Source organism: Trachurus trachurus (assembly GCF_905171665.1).
Source record: "Trachurus trachurus genome assembly, chromosome: 11".
Classification (NCBI taxonomy): domain Eukaryota; kingdom Metazoa; phylum Chordata; class Actinopteri; order Carangiformes; family Carangidae; genus Trachurus; species Trachurus trachurus.
The window spans coordinates 4,586,585-4,607,985 of NC_139904.1; the positions used below are offsets into that span (position 1 = coordinate 4,586,585).

At 41.1% G+C, this 21,401-nt stretch overlaps 1 protein-coding gene and 1 long non-coding RNA gene across 4 annotated transcripts; both read right to left on the reverse strand.

The window, feature by feature from the left end:
• Positions 1-920: 920 nt before the first annotated feature.
• On the reverse strand, positions 921-18,409 carry LOC310993710 (uncharacterized protein). 3 transcript variants are annotated; one of them, XM_083982149.1, is made up of 12 exons: positions 18,062-18,409; positions 15,268-15,378; positions 15,071-15,178; positions 13,812-13,919; positions 12,338-12,457; positions 12,141-12,248; positions 10,371-10,532; positions 7,718-7,837; positions 7,441-7,632; positions 5,154-5,318; positions 4,385-4,531; positions 921-1,323 (listed from the first exon to the last, which is right to left on the reverse strand). In XM_083982149.1, exons 1-12 carry the CDS (start codon positions 18,105-18,107, stop codon positions 1,253-1,255), a joined length of 1,458 nt encoding a protein of 485 aa, XP_083838275.1. In that variant the 5' UTR covers positions 18,108-18,409; the 3' UTR covers positions 921-1,252. The 3 variants fall into 3 exon arrangements, with proteins under 3 accessions (XP_083838275.1, XP_083838276.1, XP_083838277.1); XM_083982150.1 differs by lacking the exon at positions 13,812-13,919; XM_083982151.1 differs by lacking the exon at positions 12,338-12,457.
• Positions 18,410-20,866: 2,457 nt separating this feature from the next.
• On the reverse strand, positions 20,867-21,228 carry LOC310994205. Its single transcript, XR_014595783.1, has 2 exons — positions 21,057-21,228; positions 20,867-21,024 (listed from the first exon to the last, which is right to left on the reverse strand). It is a non-coding gene; the product is annotated as an uncharacterized lncRNA (long non-coding RNA).
• Between the last annotated feature and the right edge of the window lie 173 nt (positions 21,229-21,401).

The window sequence follows — 21,401 nt, forward strand, 5'->3', positions numbered from 1 at the left end:
AGCATTATTGACAAGTATGATTTACAAAAGGAGACCTAGCCTTTGTTTTATTTCATGACAGGTATGTGTATGTTGTGTATAAACATTTTGTTGTAATTTTGTTCTCATATGCACCTGTTCCTTTATTGTGTTGTTAAAGGAACGTATGCCATGGATGTTTTTACATAACTATTTGTTCAATAAAGAAAAAAATACAAGTTGTAGTTGTAGTAACTGGAAGGAAAACCGGCTGCAAGGAAAAAGACAAATCTTCTTTGCTTTGAGGACAACATGAAAGAAAAAGACTTTATTTTGTACAACTTATTTTTATTTTAAAGTAAATTTCACATTCATTAAAAAAAAAAAAAATGGATAGACTCCAAACCAAAGTTTTACACACTTTCTGCATAAACCGTATCAATTTGGCACCACTGTTGATGGACTGGAATACCAAAAGGCAATAAAAATTATGGTCAAATTTTTATTTAATTAATAGGTCTGGTGGTTTTTTCCATTGCTTTTTGTTTTTGTTTTATTATGTTTCCTGTTCTTCGTGTATAATCATTTATACACCTGTTTTAATAAAAGTAAAAACACAAAAGATATTCAGTTTCTCTCCTTCTGCTTAGTACATTAATTTAAATGTGTTCTAACAGGTTTCAGCCTCTAAAATGTGAAGCTTTGGTTCCTTTCTCCTTTTAAAATCATTCTGATGTGAATCAACAGAAAAACTAACTGTCTATAAATAAATAATTCTTATCTAGCAAATATAACAACATTTTTCAAACTTTTGACTTGAGAAATTTAATAATTGACTACCGGTAATTATTTAAATGGCAATTTTAAGTAATAGTATAAAATATTTGTTGAACTTTTTTTTTTTTTTTTTGTCAGCGTGTGTGTGTGTTTTTTGTCAGATGAAACAGAGACTGACACTTGAATCTAATTTTAAAGTGAAAGCATTTTAATGCGACACATGAGACTCTGCTGCATGCTGAGTGAACCTTTAATGTACGGAGAGGAAACAGCTGATGCAACCTACAGGCAGAAATATTAAAACATTTAGAGACTGTGCATAAAATCTTCCTCAAAAACCCCGTTCCCAAAACCTAAAAACTGGAGTAGAAATACAACCACCATAAATTAAGACATAATGTATAGAAAACACAGAGTAGATTTACATGAACACTGACTGGTTGTTTTAGGGAGTTTCTCTCCATGATGGAAGGAGCCACTGACTAGTTTTAACCGGTTTTAACCCAAAAGTTCATCATCATTCCTCCTCTGACGAGTCCGACCCCTCCACCCGCTCCTTTGTGCGCTCTTCGTCCGTCTCGGTCTCTGCTGTGGAGAATAACAGCGGCGTTACATTCGGTTTGATCGATGCATCGCTCATCAACACAAATTTATTAGTTTTTAAAACAGCAAACGCTCTGAAATCCACTGATCTGGTTCAGCTGCATCATCAGGGTATATACAAGAATCTTGAAGTTAATTTCAATACTTAAGACTTTTTCAAGACCTTCTCAACATTTTTTAATACCTCACCGCCACTTCAAGCTGTAACCATGTAAATGACAGTGACACTTTTAACGTAACAGTTTTAGTTTTTGTAATAAAGACTATAGACCACTATGATACAACAGAATTCAAAAAAGGCTGGGATAATAAATCAAAGGCAAATTTTATCAAAAAAAACATTGTTGTTTTTGTTTTTTTGAGAGTGGAGCAATCTTCTTTTCTTTTTCATGAACCGGTTCATCTTTGTTTTTTAATAAAACGAATAAATTCACACACTTCCGCAATGTTTTTTACGACTCAAACTCTTGGACAGCTAATTCAGAAAAAAATACCTTCAATATTTAAGTCTTTATAAAGTCGTGAAAATACTTTTTTAATACTTTTTAAGGGTCTTAATTTTCCTAAGATTGATTTATCACCTTTTAATACTTTTCAAGACCCCGCGGATACCCTGATCATGTACAAAGCCAAGAGACAATCTACTCCTGGGTGATGAACAGAATACGTTGCAGCGTGGGTTTAATCTGAGAGAGGAACTTAATTTTAAGATAATTAATGTCAGAACAACTCTGAAAAGTGTCTGTGTAACATCTGTGGAGAAGGAGCTCAAAAATAAAACAAACAGAAAACTGTTTTTAAAAAATTATACAAAAACATGTTTCTAAAAGAAATATAAGGATGAGGAAAAGTAAGTTGGAGAGTGGAATATTATTTTTGACTGCATGGGGATACGAGATTATAAAACTAGGAGAGAGGCTGTAGACTTTGTTTGCATTTGGTTTTGGTTTGGCTTTAAAGGGATAGTTCAACATTTTGTCAAATTGGCCCATTGTCATAATCCCTATTGACCCCTTGCACGTGACGTCACGTTCCACTCGCGATAGCTCCGGACGCCATGATGGACGGCAAAAGAACAGTGAACGTCAATGTAATTGAATGGGCGCGTTATAGTTTTGTGACATACCGGGGTTGTAGGGTTTCCCCTCCTTTTCCACTGAGCTGGTTCGAGTGCTGGTTCGGAGCCAGAGCCTGACTAGCACCGGTTCTTTGCTTTTCCACCGCTCAAAAAACGGTTATTGGTCCTTAAAACTGGTCTGAAGCACCAACTCCTTGCTGGTTAGAGCTAAGAACCGGTTAAAACTGGTCTGAAGCACCAACTCCTTGCTGGTCTAGAGCTAAGAACCGGGGGCTGGCCACTGGAAGCGGGGTTACATGAGCAACAGGACCAGTGTGAAGATATACAGACACGTTATCGATGCCATTATAAGTTAGTTTATCTACAGTGTATAGTCGATGTAAACACAGTTGAAGCTAACTAGCTGAGCTACATGCTGTGGCTAACAACAGCTAACGCTAGTATTAAACATAGCACCGTCACAACGTAGTTGCCGCCGTCGGATCGCGGCGATTACAACGAAGACGGCTTCCTGTTTTCTTTTATTTTTCAGCCGGATTTAATCAGAGAATGATCACTAATTATACAGACGTCGGGTCAGGTCTTCAACACCCACAGGTCGGACCAGGTTTTACTTTCCAGGTCCGTTAACTGTAGTTAGCAGCAGCAAAGACAGCAGCAGCTGCTGTATGGGGAGTGTGGCACTGACTGACGTTAACTCCTTAGCAGTGGAAAAAGCACAGAAAACTGAGATATTCTACGGTGAATAACAAAAAAACAAACATATATTGCAACGGATGAGTAGATATTCTATTTTAAATAAGTGATAATGCTGTGAGGTTGTAGTGTGAAGTGATCGAGCCACATTGTTGGACGGCACCCATACACAGTACATTATCACTGAGCACTTTCTGCCGTCCGTCATGGTGTCGCCTCTCGCGTCACGTTCTAATTGTGACGTAGCTGCAAGGGGTCAATAGTCATAGCAGTAGGTTCGTTACCTTTAATTGTTGGTGCAAGCTATTTTTAGAACGGAGGAGCAGAGCCGCGAGCTGCTCAGAGCTACGCTACGGAGGCTCATTATGGGATTTCTTGGTTTCCCTCATCAAACTCATCAAATACACAATCCAACAACTCCACAACGCTCTGGTGGACAAGTTGTGACCTGCACATTCACCACGCTATGAGATAATAACACAACGTTACCAGACGAGAAATTCATGCAAAACCACTGATGCTCGTTGCCTTCAGGGACAGTTTTTCATCAACCAGTCTCTGTATTTCCCTCTAAAACAACTCTGTCTGGTAACGTTGTGTTATCTCATAGCGTGGTGAATGTGCAGGTCACAACTTGTCCACCAGAGCGTTGTGGAGTTGTTGGATTGTGTATTTGATGAGTTTGATGAGGGAAACCAAGAAATCCCATGAGCCTCTGTAGCGTAGCTCTGAGCAGCTCACGGCTCTGCTCCACCGTTCTAAAAATAGCTTGCACCGACAATTAAAGGTAACGAACCTACTGCTATGACTATAGGGATTATGGCAATGGGCCAATTTGACAAAATGTTGAACTATCCCTTTAAATAATCTGTTTATAGTGATCAAGAAATCCGCTTATAGTGTTCATTTTTGGTCATTTTATGAATGTGGGCACCACTGATCTGCACCGAGACTGTTGTTAATCTGTCACGTGAGTTAAATGATGCCTGTCGGGTGATGATCGAGGTGCAGACGGTCGAGTTTGGAGCCGACGAGAGGATCGAAAAGAAGAGAGCGAGACGATGTGGCTGTAGCCGCCGTGATGTGACGACCTCGCCGTTTCGTTACATTTTTCTCATTGAAAAACAGAACAAATGGCATTTAGATGATGTTCTGCATAAAAAATGAAGTCAAATGATTAAAAAAAACGCTTCTAGTGATCACATTGACTCTGGACCCATGTGATCACTATAAGTGGTTTCCACTGTAATCAATAATAATAATAATCAGTACCTGCTCTCTTCTTCTTCTTCGGACTTCCCGTCGGCCCGGCGTCGTCTCCGTCACAGCGCTCCAGGATTATTCTCAGGATCTTGGTCACTTGTGGGTGTTTAGCAGCTTTGATCAGCGGTTCGTCGTCTGAGCTGTGGCTCGACATCACTGACAGAACATTAAGAAAACAAACATGTTGCTCAGATGAAACATTTATTTAATCTAGGGATGTCACGATTACTTGTTTTCACAATTAATCGTGGTATTAAACGCCACAATTAATTTATTGCAAAGATTCCTAAATACCGTCACTTTCCAAAAAAGATTATGTCGGAACCGTATCGACAGATGTGGCGCCAAAATAAAGGTAAATGCACAGATACTGGTCCATTTACCTAATGTAACATTGAATTGGTAGGAATTTAAAAGTTTGCGTGTCATTTGTAATTAAAATAAAAACAAAAAATCGATTAAAATAAACTTAAAATAAACAACAATTGGTATAGATGACAGTTAATGACTTGAATAATTCAAACACTTCCCCTGGGGAATATAATTGGTCCTTTATTAATGTTTGTGTAAATAATTAGCATTGCAATTATTTAGACTATATTCGATTTTACACATACTATATAGTGTTGTGAAATTAATTAATGCATAAAAATTGTGATAATCGTAATATCGTGATTATTTCTCTGGCAATAATCGTACCAAGAAAATCTATAATCGTGACATCCCTAATTTGATCCCAATGAAGAGTCGGAGTGTTAATTATTAGCTCCATGTTCACCTGATGCCGGTGTCTTGCTGGACTTCCTGGGAGTCGTGTCCCTCTTCTTCGCCTTATTCTTATTCACGGCGGCAGCCTTCGCTTTACTTTTAGTTTTCTTCCCTCTGTTGTTCTTCTTCGCCACGTTGATGAGAGGTTCGTCATCCGAGCTTCCGTCAGACGCTCCTGAACAAACGACCACCACAGCAGGAAGATTTCACTGTTATTGTTATTATTCTGGATTTATAATTAAGCTGAGACACTACAGGTGAATAGGGTAAAAATGTAAACTAACAGATATCACCATGAAACTTCCCAAGTTTATCACTTATATTAGGACAATTATATTTTGTACTACAAGTTTTACCAAATCTTATGTTTAAATATGTAAATGAAGCAATATCTAATGAAATATGCGCAAATTTGCATACATTTCCAGAACAGAAATCTGAACAATGGATAAAGCTACTTTGTTTCGTTTCGTTTTTACAGAGGAGGATTTTGGATATCTCTTTTTATCACTCTGTAAATGAGAAAATACTGTCACCAGCCCTAAGAAACCTTAATGTCTCCATGTTTTTAGTAATAAAATGTTGTATAAATGAGGCTGTGAATGATATATCAACAATCACCTCTGTAGAAACCTTCAGAATATAGAAAGGGATCAAAGTGGAAGGTTTGGTGTCTGTAAGTGCTGCTGAAGTGGAGATTTCTAGCTCAGAGTCTGAGTCTGAAAAACTCTTTCTGAGAAGACGGCCTTTAAAGACTTGGACTGTAAAACTACATAGATTGTTAATGTAAATTGTACTTTTACGATTGGTTGCTGATACAGAGGAAACAACAATTTTGGAGCCACATCATTGTTCAGGAGAGATAGAGCTTTACAATGATACCTGACATGACATGGCTCAGACTAACTTCTGGTGAATTTAGGCGAAATTTACAGACAAAAGAGACAAAATGAAGTCCCAAGAACAAGATGCAAAACTAGAGGTGACAGAGCTTTTGCGGTGGCAGCACCCAGGCTCTGGAACAGGCTTCCTAGACACATAAAATCTGCTGAAGATGTTGTGCAATTCAAGTCTTTGCTCAAGACCTACTTTTTCTGGCTGGCCTTCAGTGTGGGTTAAAGGATAATTTCCGTTTTTTACAACCTGGACCTTATTTCTAGCATAAAATACGATCATTCTACTCACCCAGGCAACTTTGGTGTCATTTGGAGTCATTTTGACGAAATTAGCCCCAGTGGAGCGGCGCGTATATCCGTATAATGCGAGAACACGGGGCACGCAATGCAGCCTGTAAATAACACATTATCCGCCGCAAAACTCGTTCATTTGGCCAATATTTTGTTATAATACACTAGTGCTATTCCCCTCCGAGCCCGTGGTGGCATGTTATCAACATCCGGGGTCTGTAGGTTGACCTACTGACCTCTGACCTGGATGATGTCATCTCCGACCGCTGCCCGGCTCATTCTGATAATAATCATTCTGCCTCGGCATTCAGGTCCATTTTTATCTCAACTAGCCGGAGCTTTAGTGAGTCCAGGTTGAGGAGAGGAAGCCTGTGGAAGCTGAACTTCATCCAGCTGCTCATTTTGTTCTGACAAGTCAGAAACACGCAGAAACGAACCGTAGCATTAGCGGTAGCAAGTTAGCCGCGCCGGGCAGCGGTCGGAGATGACATCATCCAGATAAGAGGTTAGTAGTCAACCTACAGGCGCAGCATGTTGATAACATGCCACCACGGGCTCGGAGGGGAATAGCACTAGTGTATCATAACAAAATATTGGCGAAATGAACGAGTTTTGCGGCGGATAATGTGTTATTTAGAGGCTGCATTGCGTGCCCCGTGTTCTCGCATTATACGGATATACGCGCCGCTCCACTCCAAATGACACCAAAATTGTCTGGGTGAGTAAATGATCTTATTTTATGCCAGAAATAAGGTCCAGGTTGTAAAAAACGGAAATTATCCTTTAATATGGGAAACTATGTTTACTATGTTTACTGTGGAACTGTCTATTTGTGCTGAATGTGTTTGATATAATGTGTTTGATATGACTTGTACAGCACTTTGGTCAACAATGGTTGTTTTTAAACGTGCTATATAAATAAAATTGAACTGAACTGAACTGAAAATAAAAACATTAATGTGGATTTTCTACCATTTCTTTCCTCTGGTCTGAGAGAAGACACGATGAGGAAGAAAAATAACCCAAAATCTCAAAATCGTCTGTGAATAAATGATGCTACATTGACTCAGTCACGGTTTAACAACATCAGCTGTGACCCCGCCCCCTTACCTCGTCTCTTCCTGGGTGCACCACGTCGAGGCGTCGAGGCCGTCGTCCTCTTTGTGTTCCTCTTGGCTGGGCTCTGCTTCTTCTTCTTGTTCCCACGGCGATCATCATAATCATCATCTTTGTCATCGTCATCGTCATCATCATTGTCGTCTTCCTCTTCCTCTTCCTCTTCCTCTTTCTCCGAGCTGCTCTCTGAGGACGTAAAACACCAGAGGTCAGAGTCGAGGCTGCAGCTCCATGTGGCGAAGCTGAGGCCGAACCAGGCGTCTCTCCCCACCTTTCACTTTCCTCTTCGTCGTCCTGGTCGCCGCGGCAACCTTCGTGCTCTTCCTCTTCACCGCCGCCGGTGGTTCGTACTCCGAGCTGTCGCTGTTACTGGACGACTCCGCGTATCTCACTGCAACAAATACATCTTATTGGGTATATACATGAATCTTGAAGTTCATTCTAAAACCTTTTTAAGACTTTTTCAAGACCGTCTCAACATTTTTTAATACCTCACCGCCACTTCAAGCTGTAACCATTTACATCAGTGACACTTTTAACTAACAGTTTTAGTTTGTGATAAAGACTATAGACCACTATGATACAACAGAATTCAAAATAGGCTGGAATAATAAATAAAAGGCAAAGTTTATCAAAAAAAAACACTGCTCCACTCTCAAAAAACAAAAAGAACAATGGGCCTCATTCACGAACCGTTCTTAAGAGCAAATTTGTTCTTAAGTCCTACTTACGAAGTTTTTACGAAGAATGGCATTCATGAATGTTTTCTTATCCAGAATTTGTTCTTAACTAAGAACATAATCTAAGAACAGTCAGGAGTATACTTACGCACCTTTAAGTGCTGAGACTTCTGCAAAAATAACCGATTATAGCGTTTTCTTTTGTTCTGCAGTTGTATGACATTATGTGATTTGAATAAGAATTATTTTCTTATCTTTTATGATGTTTTTAATAATCATATATATTAATAATAATAATTGACAAATCATTGCAGTCTCTTAAAAAACATTAGACACTTAAAGCAGAAGTGAGTGATATATTTGTGTTAATATAAGTCTTAAATAGTTCTATCTTCCGACAGCAATCACTTACATAGAGTGTTTGGACCGAAACACGGGTCTGTCAGTCCCTCTGCTCTGCTCTGAGCTGAGGAGAAAACATTTATCGTATCCTACAGTTTTTATCCAATGAGGAGAGAGAACGGCATAAAGGGGCAGTCCTCTCTGTGTGTGCAGCCAAGGGATGCGCGTGAATGTGGTGACGTAGGGACGAGGACCAATAGATCCATGACGAGGGCGGGGGCTGCTAACTCCATCGGCTGACAAGACGTTATGGTGCGTTCAAGGAAACTCGTAACTCGTGTTTTTCCGACCTGTTAAGTCGTACCAGTTCGATCTGGTACGAGTTCACGGGTCAGAAGTTACGAGTGGCCGTTATAGTGACTTTCACAGGTAAAACAGGTCGGAAAAACACGAGTGGGTTGCCTGGAACGCTACAAAGTCGTAAGTTGTGACTAGAAGTTGTAATTTAAGGTTTCAAAAGCCTGCCTGGAACGCAGCATTAGCGAAAACGACCGGATCACTCACTTCTGCTTTAAGACATTTTAATGCCAATTGATAGCTTTCACTGACGTCACTTCCCAGGGACCTGGCGGTCAAAAAGCAACATTCCAAAGTGGCCCCGCAATGGACTTTCTATGGACAAACAACCGAGTAATGACTTAAATCATCTGTCAGCGGCCGAGAAAGAAAGATATAAAAACAACTTTGAAGTTTTGGGCACTTGTGACCCATATTCAACACCAGCTGCTGTATACGAGCTGTTTAAAATGACCAGTTCCCTGCCGAAGCTCCAGTTGGGCGATGTTTACATTTACCTGGTGGAGAATCCATCATCCTCCACCGCTTGCAACCAATAGCCTACCTCCGGTGTTATGGCTCAACTGGTTTCTGATTAAAAGCCCCATTTTGTAGTTTTTTTTTTATCTTAAAATAATGTTTCTGAACTCATTGAAGTGGTAGAAATGTACCTGTAACTTTCCTGTGTGGGAACACCGTCCTGGTACCGCAGCTCCGCTGAGCTCCACAGCTGAGCTCCAGCCCACTGAGCCCAGGCTCCCTGCTCCTCTCACCCACAAACCAGAGCCCTTAGCTGGGCTGCACGGTGACCAGCTGCCCCCCCTCCCCCCGGAGCTTTGCTACGCACCGCTACCGACGGCAACGATGACGGCGGTCCGATAGTAGCAGGACCGGCGGCGGCGGCGGCGGCGGCGGCGGCGGCGGCGGCGATGGTAACCCGGCGGGACCGCCCGCCACCGGACACCGGCAACAGTACCGCCCGCGGCGGCAGCGACATGGTAACGGGGGTCGGGACCGACCGCGGCGCGGCGAGGACGATGACCGGTATTGTTTAGCGTATTTTCAGAGTGTTTTCCATTAGTTCGTAACTTTAACATGACAGGCTTTGTCATAGTGTGCAGTGTTGTTCAGAGTGAGAGTAGTGTGGCGCTGACTGTAGATTGCCTGAACAGGTTCACTCACAGAAGCATAACAACGCTGCAGTAACATGTGAACTGCGGCTTTATTTGTGAATTTGTGACAAATCTGCGGACGGAAGTGCAGCACAGCTGTTGTTCGGTTCGGTAACCAGTTAAATCAGACACCAGTTGGGCCATAACACCGGTATTTTTGAAGCAGCAGGGAGCAGTGTGTGTTTTTCTGCCTTGTCCTAATCAGCGGACAGCGGGGAAGTGGATTGTTTTGACCGCCAGGGGGGCGTTCCATACGGGCCGTGACGTCACATGAAAGCTATCAATTAAGGCCTTGTTTTTAGATCAATGAATTCAATGCCTTTTAAGACTTTTTAAGGATCCGTAAGAACCCTGTGTTACGGCTGCTCTGGGATCAGTTTTCCAGCTCACCCACCTTTCTTCCTGGCGGCGTTCCGTTTGGATTTCACCGCCGTCTGTCGGGACGGAGTGACCGACGCCTTCCTCCGCGGCCGCGATTTAAGTTTCTTGGCAACTTTACTCAGAGGTTCATCGTCCACACTGTTGTTGTCGTTGTCGTCATCGTCCACTGGTGATTCTGTGACAAAAACATATCAATCATATTTCAACTTCAAAAACAGAGTTTACAAACAGATCACAGGTTCAATCTGGGCAGAGACGATGAGGAGATACAGATTTAGGCCCTGTCCCAATTCTCCCCCTAGCCCTAAATATTTGCCCTAACCCTATATTTGCGCGTTCACGTGTAGGGGTAGGGTGTCCCATTACTCTAGGGAGCAAGGGGAAATGCGATTTTGCCCTTAAAATCAGCCCTCAAAATGTAGTGAGGTCCGATGCGGGCTTAAAACGAAGTGGAAAATGAAATTACCGCTGAGACCAATCTGAAATGCTTGAAGAAACATTACTATTTCTCTGTGTTTGTGTTTTGTGTCGCTATGTGTGGTATTTATTGGGTGTCGCATCAGTAGCTGCAGCTGACAGGGACAGCTAACCGCAGCAGCAAAGCTAACGGCGGCAGCTAAGCTAACGGCGGTAGCATCAGGACGTCAGCTGTTAAAACCCTCCCGTTGTCGGACACGACGAAAACAAAGAATATCTGAGAAAAAAAAATAAAAAGTCAGAATTTGAGTTTTTTTTTTTTAAGATTCTGAGATAAAAACTAAAGCTGCGTTCATAGCGGACCTTTTGTTTTTCTCGCGGGCGACGAGTTTACATGTTAAGTCAATGCAAACGAGCGATTGAGCGTTTTATCGCCCAGGCGAAAATTCGCTGGGGCTCCGAGCGATTTTTCACTCCGTCGCTCGAGATGAGAAATCTCGACTCTCCGGCCGTCAGTCGCTCGTCGCTCAGCGCTGATTAGCTGCCGTAATCGATACGAGCGACAGCGACAAAAATAAAAGGTCCGGTGTGAACGCTCCTTAAGAATTTCTGAGATAAAAAAATATATAGTCCGAATTTCTGAGTTGTTTTTTTAACTCATTTAGTGCCAACCACGTAATTTCTCGTTTTTCGTTCCCACGCGTTGAGTGCCAAAAACGGGATTTCTCGTCTGTGTTATTGTTGTTTAGTGGCGCCCCCCCCCCCCCGCCCCCTGATGGTGGTTTTGTGAATAGAACAACAATTGGTGTATATATTTATCTTATACGAGCCCTTTGATCCAGAAATGCGAGTGTCAGAAGAGCGACAGACACAAACAGAGCACCTTTCATAAAAGACGCTCTATCTCCTTTTCTAGAAAAAAAGGAGGGATTTTGGTGAAACCCAGCCATGTTTAGCTTGACTTTTCTCAGGAACAGAGGCACGTAGAAACAAACGGTTTGTGGTAATTTGAAGCATTAAGTTAAACCTTTCAATTGAGCCACAGTATGTGTTGGTGGCAATAATATAGAATACACTGTGGCTCTACAGAAATCGTCAAAAATGGTCTAAATTGCCGGTACACTTGACTAAAACTTTGGAAAGGAGCGCGGCACGCAATGAGTTAAGATTCTATGATAAAAAACTAAGAATTTCTAAGATAAAAAATAAAAAGTCAGAATTTCTGAGATAAAAACTCTCTTATCTCAGAATCTTTAAAAAAAAACCTCTGTTGTTGGCCCCAATGCTCTTCCGTACACACAAACACACACAGTAAAAGTCAGTAACAGTGAATTTGAAGAGAAGCTTCAGCTGCAGCTTCTCTCACCTTCTTTCTTCGACGTCTTCGATGATGAAGACTTCTTTGCCGCTCTGGAAGAAACTTTGGCGATTTTACTCAGAGGCTCGTTGTCGGAGCTGTCGTCTGTGTTCACTTCTGAAACAAACACACACATCATCATCACATCACATCACTGCTGTGGTTTAGTATTGACAGTTTGTGTGTATGGTGATGTTGATCGTCACCTTTCTTCTTGTTGGTGCCGTTGGATCTGGATGATGTTTTTTCTTTCTCCTCTGGTTTCTCAGCAGCTGCAGAGTTCGTCTTCTTCTTTATCGGCGGTTCATCGTCTGAGGAGTCAGAAGCTGCAGCAGCAGGAAGAGAGAGAGAGAGAGGCATTCTCTATAAACAGCAGTTTAACGCGGTTACAGACGGATGGGAGCTCCTCTGAGCAGCAAACTGATCAAAGTGTTTCCAGCTGAACTCTTTACCACAAACAGGTGAGTTTAGAGTAGAAAGAGCAGCTGAACTGATGCACATGGCAGAGTAAATATTCTGTTTAACCCTGAACTCTCCAGATGTGCTCTCTCCTCCTCTGTGTCTCTAACCCTCCTCTCCTCCATGTGCATTTGTTTCCAACAACGAAGCCGGTGAGAAATCAATCCATGGAGCGGTGGATAAGGTTATTTATCATCTACCATGTCACCATGTGTATATCTGTGTAGTCTTATCTGTCATCAACAAGAGATTACGGGTTACGGGTTAGCGCGTTACGTTTGTGTGGCGGTGTCGCCATGGAGACGAGAGCTGGGACACCGGGTCGGAGGCTCTGATCTTACAAGGTTGGTTTTCAGCCAAGAGACGCTCCATTCTCCCTGGAACTAGTTACAAGGCATTGATTTCAATGGTTCTCAAAGTGAGGTCCGGGGACCCCCAGGGGTCCTTGAGAGGGTTCAAAGGGGTCCCCCCCAAGTTTTTCTTGAAATGTTACCACTTTTTTTTTTATTTTATTAGTTTTTTATTTAAGTTTTTTCTACTTTTACCACTTTTTTCAAGAAAATATTTTACTTTTTGTTTTTACTTTTTTTAAATAGAAATGTAACCACTTTGTCTAGATTTGCCTTTAACATTTTATTTGAGAAATTTTATCAATTTCTTCTAGAATTAAAAAAAAAAAACTTTTACCACTGAGACATTTTTGAGAAAATATTTTACTTTTTTTTTTTTTTAAGAATTCTAACCACTTTTTTTTCTAGAATTAACGTCTTTATTTGAACTTTTTAATCACTTTTTTCTAAGAAAGTCTTTTTTCCAGAATTTTCTCAACAATTTCCACAAATCCACGCCATTGGCCCTAATTTGAACATATACATTGACTAAAAAAGTAATTTCCTTCAGTCTCAGAACAAATATTTGTGTGGCGGTGTCGCCATGGAGACGAGAGCTGGGACACCGGGTCGGAGGCTCTGATCTTACAAGGTTGGTTTTCAGCCAAGAGACGCTAGGTGGAAGGCAGAGAGCCTCCATTCTCCCTGGAACTAGTTACAAGCCATTGATTTAACCAGAACTATATGACTCTGGAGCTGGAGCTAAGGGACACATGGAGCTGAGGTAAGGTGGAAATACTACAGAGTTCCTCTTTAAACACAGGAAACGCTGCACAGATCTGCATGTGACGAACTGAGAGTGAGTCGAGAAAGACGCTGCAGCTTCTCTCACCTTCTTCCTTCTTTGGAGACACCGATGAAGACTTCTTTGCCGCTCTGGAAGACGATTTGGCGACTTTACTCAGAGGCTCGTTGTCGGAGCTGTCGCCTGTGTTCACTTCTGAAAAACAAAACAAAACAAAACATTTCCACCGTGTTCACTCATCTCCTCACTGCTGTAGTCTAGCTCGGGTTCATCGTCATCGTCACCTTTCTTCTTGTTGGCGCCGTTGGATCTGGATATAATAGAAATTTAACCACTTTGTGTATATTTTTTTTTCCTTTTTTTTGAGAAATTTAACCAATTTCTTCTATAATTAAAAAAAAAAACTTTTACCACTGAGAAATTCTTGAGCCATTAACAAATGATTACATTATCATGGAAAAGTCAATTTCCAGTAGTTCAACCCCAACCAAGTATTGATTGATTGATTATAGATGGACAGAGTTTTCAGAAGGCCAACATTTCTATATTAAAAATGCTTAAAATTTTAAATTTTGGAGATACTGAATTTTAGGTCTTCACTGAATGTTAGTCATAATTATTACTATTAAAATAAACGGAATAAATAAAGACATGGGATGTTTCATTCGGTGTGTAATGGACATATATATTGTAGGAAGGGCACTACATATATAATGTGTTAGTTTCACTTTAATTATTCTACATCGCGGAGGCGACGTCTTTCCACTCAGGGCTTCCTTCACCTCTGAAACGGGGCAGAGCTCCGTGGGAGACACCTGCCTGACACAGCAACGTAGAGAACCGTGCATGTCCGCGGCGCACAGCTCCACGGACGGGAAGGGGGGGAAAAAACGGCGTCGCCGTCGCACCGACTGCACGCGGATACGCGCCGCTTTAATGAGCGCGCACGTCGCGCGTCTACATTGGAGGTCGGCTGTTATCAGTATCAGAGACAACCATGAATGAGTTTGCCTCAGTTTCACGTGATTGTCACTGTCAGCCTGTTAGAAAAACATTTTACTGACCCCAGCTGAGACGCTGAGACCCCCCCCCCCCCTCCCAAAAGCAAAAACTCTTCGGATCTGAACGATTCACACAAGTCACCTAATTGGTCATGAAAAAAGCGAGTTTCGCTTTTCGGCGCGCTGTTTGCATCCATGTATATGACTCTGGAGCTGGAGACAAGGGACACATGGAGCTGAGTTAAGGTGGAAATACTACAGAGTTCCTCCTTAAACACAGGAAACGCTGCACAGATCTGCATGTGACGAACTGAGAGTGAGTCGAGACGCTGCAGCTTCTCTCACCTTCTTCCTTCTTTGGAGACACCGATGAAGACTTCTTCGCCGCTCTGGAAGACACTTTGGCGACTTTACTCAGAGGCTCGTTGTCGGAGCTGTCGTCTGTGTTCACGTCTGAAAAACAAAACAAAACAAAACGTTTCCACCGTGTTCACTCATCTCCTCACGGCTGTCGTCGAGCTCAGGTTCATCGTCATCGTCACCTTTCTTCTTGTTGGCGCCGTTGGATCTGGATGATGTTTTTTCTTTCTTCTCTGGTTTCTCAGAGTTCGTCTTCTTCTTTATCAGCGGTTCATCGTCTGAGGAGTCAGAAGCTGCAGCAGGAAGAGAGAGAGAGAGAGAGGAACATGTGAGATTAACACCTGGAGCTATGAAACTTTGAACGTCTATTTAACTGTTTCCTCTTGTTATCAACTTATTTCTTTTATTTTTTATTTATTACGTTGTCTTTCATTCTTCTATCTGTGTATGTGTGTGGAGTTTGGGGTTGATCTTGTATCTTTATTCCTTAAATCCTGCAAAGCACTTTGTGTACATGTAAGTAAAGTGATGTAAAAATAAAGTATGATTGACATATTGATTAGTTAGTTGGAAACTTGTGACATTATATTTGTGACATCATATATTTTATTTATTTGGCCCCCAAACTTAAAATTTTAGGAGCGCAAGCAGAACATTTAGGCCCAATCCCATTTCACCCCTTGGCCCTACCACTTACCCCTACCCCTCCGTTTTGCGCGTTCACGTGTAGGGGTAGGGGTGTCCCAATTCCCGTTAGGACAGAGGGGTAGGGGGAAGGGGTAGGGCTACATAGCCCTCCAAACGGAGATTTTTCAGAGGCACACTCCAAACGGAGGGGTATGAAAAGTTTCCCAGAATGCATCTTGCGGCAGCCGGCAGCGGTGGCTGTAAAACGAAAAGCTGTTTTATTTCTCACTGTAGCGCGGTTATTACGTCACTTTATTAAGTTTTAATATTTTTTCTTGCGAGAAAGTAACTATTTAGGTCCCAAATGTGCGGTTAGTTTACCCAAATGACGGCGGGTTAGAAGTTTGCTCCGACGTTTTTTCGGAGAAGTGAAGCTCCAGGAGGAGCGGCTCCTCACAGAGGCAGCAGCCGGTCTGCAGCGCTGCTCCGCCGGCCAAATTACGTCCTTGTCCCGGTCCCGCCGGGAGAGAAGGCGGTCGTTAATTAACTTATCCGCGGGTTTTTAGAGGTTTACCACCAGCATGTTAAATTCTTTTTAGCATTTAAATGTTGGTCTTATTGATGAAATCTGACAATTGTGGCAGTAGCATTAGTTTATTTGGATGAAAAGTTATGCTTCATGTACCAGACAGAGGAGCAGGCAGCGCTGCCTCTGGGCTCTGTGTACAGAAATCACCACATTTACATCAGTAAATAAATGTTTTACAATGAACCGATCAGTCTGCATTAAGTTTTATCTTATTTTATGAAGTTATATGGAACACGCTATTTGATTTCTGGCAAAAGCTCGCCGCATCAGCTTACGTAAAAGCCAGTGAGACTACGTGATGACGTATGTGACTGTTGAAGGGGTGTCCCAATTCGGAGGGGTTGACTTTCTACCCCTACCCCTTGTAGCTCCGTTTCAAGGGGCGAGGGGCAAGGGGTAGGGGAAGGGGTAGGGGTAAAAAAGAGAAATGGGATTGGGCCTTAGAGGCGTGCACTGTAAATCGACATGCAGGTCAGTGTTATCGTTTGGTTATTGGATATTGGATTTTCTTTTGACGAAGAGGAGAAAACAATTGGTTTATTTGATTTTTATTTTGAAAATACAAAAAGTCAAATTGAAACACAAGGCATTCTTCGTTTTGAGCAAACAAACTTTTAAACACATTTGATTTTTATGTTCTATTTCTTAAAACATAAAATAAAATCTCCAGACAACAGAAATAAATGAAAAAAAAAACAACCAAATTTTTTTTTTCTTCATATTTTGACACCGGATGTTGTGATTTTCAAGGCAAGAGCGCCAATGAGCCCTACAAGACCTGTGTGTGGTTCTATAGGACAAAACGTCTTTGGCACTCTACTCAGATATGATTTCAGACACGGCAAAATATCACACCAGCGTTGGGACAGAAGAGGATTTTCTGCAACAAGTTTAAGGAGATTTAGAGCTGAAAATGGCAGAAGCTTGAAATTGTAATTTCCTTTGTATCCGCAACAAATCATAAAAGTACGATTGACAATAACAATCTATGTAATTTTACAGTCCAAGTCTTTAAAGGCCGTTTTCTCAGAAAGAGTTTTTCAGACTCTGAGCTAGAAATCTCCACTTCAGCAGCACTTACAGACACCAAACCTTCCAGTTTGATCCCTTTCTATATTCTGAAGGTTTTTACAGAGGGGTTTGTTGATATATCATTCACAGCCTCATTTATACAACATTTTATTACTAAAAACATGGAATCATTTGATTTTTTTTTTTAGGGCTGGTGACAGCATTTTCTCATGTACAGAGTGATAAAAAGAGATATCCAAAATCCTCCTCTGCAAAAACTTCTGACTAATATGTCAACAAGATAAAACAAGAACTTTGAAAGTACTTTTATCCATTGTTCAGATTTCTGTTCTGGAAATATATGCAAATTGGTGCATATTTAATTAGATATTTCCTAAGGTGTGTAAGTGATAAACTTGGGAAGTTTCATGGTGAAATCTTCATCAGAAGAAAACATACACTGACCATCCTCACACACACTGGCTGGTCTACAAAATAAAAAAAAACTAAAAAAAAAACTGCAATTGCAAATTTACTGGTTGCACGTGTGAAAGTAGATTTTTTTCATTTACTTGCACTGTCTCAAATTTTAGGGGCAAAACGCCTCTATTTAGGAGAAACTGGTTCCCCTCGTGTCCTAACCCTTCTGTGTGTTAATGGACTGTTAGCTGTTAGCAGTTAGCCCCATCATCGCCCACAGTAACGTAACGTGTCTGCAGTTACAGGTAACGTGTGAGCTCCTAAATCACCTGTGGGGGTGCGCAGGGCTGCGGGGGGGTCCATGGTGTCGGTCATCAGTCAGTTAATGTTGTTTAATGTCGTCGTTCATCAGACAGAAGCCGCCGAGCTGCTGGATGTGTCGTTAGCTGCTAGCTGCTAGCCGCTAGCTGTTAGCTCGGTTCGCGCCTTTCTCTTCCTCTTTCCCGCCGATTGTTTTTCTCCTTCGACCTCCGCTGAGCCGCAGAGGTTAATCCACCTCGGTTCAGACCAACCCGGTGTCTCCAGTCCGACGTGAAATGAAGTGAAGTGGTCTGGTCTGGTCCCAGTTCAGCTCCAGTTCAGCTCCCAGTTCACCAACACTCGTTTGTTTTCTTCAGGTTTTCTTCCGGCTCGTTTCTTTTTTTTTTTTTTCAGAGGAAACCGCTCCAGCGCGTCTTGATGACGTCTCACAACGTCATTGGCTCGCTGAGTTCAGAGATTGCCTAGCAACAAAACCATGGGGAAACTAGGAGACTGATCCTGACTCAAACGAAACCCTGAATCTAGAATTTAATATTGTCATAAATGCGATCCCTTCTGGAGCAATTATGTTATTTAGAAGTACATTAGTACAAAACCCAACACTCTTGCCCTTTGATCCAACCAAATTAGATATAGGCCAAATTTGTTTCTCCTCGTAGGCCGTAATATACGCTCTTTATTTCAGAAAGAAGTCGTATCAACTCCATATGTAGGCTAATAGCTTACTGGAATAACTTTGTTAATAACCTTAACTGGAAAAAAAAATCTGGAATTTACCTGCTAGATATAAAGTTAATAATAAGGTAAAATAAGTATCTTTTAAAATAATTCACAGAATTTACCCATCTAAAGTTTTTTTTACAACGATTTTAAAAAGATATAGATTTAAACTGCTCTTTCTGTGTAGGACACCCTGAAGATGTTTTTCATTTATTTTGTCTTGCCCTTTCTCAACTAAATTATGGGAAGATATTAGTAACCTGATTTGTTTTTCGATTGAACTTCTTTTTTCCCTGTGCTTTGAACATGTATTGTTTGGCTTCACTGACAATCCATCTTCTAAAGAAAAACAATAGGCTACTTTATCATCAATCTTATTATACAATTAGCCAAATGGCACATTCATAAATGTCGTTACACTAATCAAAAACCACGTTTTCTTATCTTTGAAAATGAAGCCAAACAATACATTAAAGCAGAAGTGAGTGATCCGGTCGTTTTCGCTAATGCTGCGTTCCAGGCAGGCTTTTGAAATCGTAAATTACAGCTTCAAGTCACAACTTACGACTTTGTAGCGTTCCAGGCAACCCACTCGTGTTTTTCCGACCTGTTTTACCGGTGAAAGTCACTATAACGGCCACTCGTAACTTCCGACCGGTGAACTCGTACCAGATCGAACTGGTACGACTTCACGGTCGGAAAAATACGAGTTTCCTTGAACGCACCATAACAGTCCTCGTCGCTACGTCACCACATTCACGGCGTTCCTTGGCTGCACACACAGCCCTGCATGCCGTTCTCTCTCCTCATTGGATAAAAACTGTAGGATACGATAAATGTTTTCTCTTCTGCTCAGAGCAGAGCAGAGGGACTGAGAGACCCGTGTTTCAGTCCAAACACTCTATGTAAGTGATTGCTGTCGGAAGATATAACTATTTAAGACTTATATTAACACAAATATATCACTCACTTCTGCTTTAAGTCTATTAAAAAAATCCATCAACATGAAAGCTTTAAAAACTTTGAATTTATGTATACTTTACAATGTTTTTGTATGAAAGCTTGTCTCTGCATTGTATTGTCTGTATTGAAACCTTCTTTTTACAGTCTATGATTGAAACCCCCTGGCGATGTTCTGTTCTGTTGGTGTATTGAATTGTATTGCACCATGCTGACTTACCGTAATAAAGTTTCTAAAAAAAAAAAAAAAAAAAAAAAACCCTGAAACTAAACTAAAAGAGATTGTTAGTGACATTTTCATTTTTTTAATACCCAGTTTCACCCAAAACAAAAGAAATACATCACAAAATAATGAATAATGAATAAAGTAAAAATAAAAATGTTTCCTCAATTGTAAGTGTTTGATGCTTTAAGTTTCATAATAATAATAACTTCAATTTAAATAGTGCCTTTCAAGAAACCCAAGGTCGCTTTACAAATGAAAAATTAATTAATTAATTAAGTGAAATTAGAATACAAATAAATAAAGGAGAGAACTAAATGACTACTTTGGAAAGGCCACGGGAGAAAAAAGAGAGTCTTGAGGGCTGATTTGAAAGAGTCCAGGGTTGAGGTGTGGCCGATTTCAGAAAGGAGGGAGTTCCAAAGAGTGGGGGCTGCAATTTTAAGGGAAAATGTAGAAGAAAAAAAAAAAAAAAAAAAACTGAATGAAAAGCCAAATATATAAAAAAAAATAACAGTGTAAAACAAATACTGATATCAAACTTGATCTGTAAATAATTTGACTTCCTGACCTGATGAAGACAAAACAAGGAGCCAGATATTGATCCACAGGTGAAACTGATCAGCTGATCAATGGTGGCAGTCGACAGCTCAGTTTATTTTTATTTTTTTTACACATACAAGATAAATAGTGGAGCACTGTAATGTAGAGACAAACAGGACATGATCATCTAGATGCACCGATTATTCACACACAGATATGAGTCGACACATGAAAACACGTTATCGTTAGTAGTCGACGTTAATAATCGAAGACGGTGAGGACGTCGTTGTGCTGTTGTTACCCTCCGATCAGAGCTGATCACTGTTCAGGGATCAATACAAGAGAAAGATGGAGGTTTTTTTTCCTCCTTTGGTTTGTTTTGTTTTTAAAACTGTCCGATCACATGATTTTCCTCTGTCACTTTGTGGTAGGTGATGTAATCCTGATCGAATCCCTGAGTGAGTAAAAGGGACAGTGTGGTGTTTTCTCCGACCGGTCAGTCACACTAACTAACTAACTAACTAACTAACTAACTAACTAACTAACTAACTAACTACTGGTTTTAAATCAAAGTGCTATAGCAGACAGACTAACAGTAAATATCCCACCTCTCTCCTCCACTGGTACCAACACATTAATCACATGTAACACGACACTGAGTCATCACATCATCATCATCATCATCACCACCGCAGCTCCCAGAGAAGACTCTTTAAAGGGATAGTTCAACATTTGTGTCAAATTGGCCCATTGCCATAATCTCTATAGCCATAGCAGTAGGTTCGTTACCTTTAATTGTCGGTGCAAGCTGTTTTTAGAACGGCTGAGCAGAGCCGTGAGCTGCTCAGAGCTACGCTATGGAGGCTCATTATGGGATTTCTTGGTTTCCCTCATCAAACTCA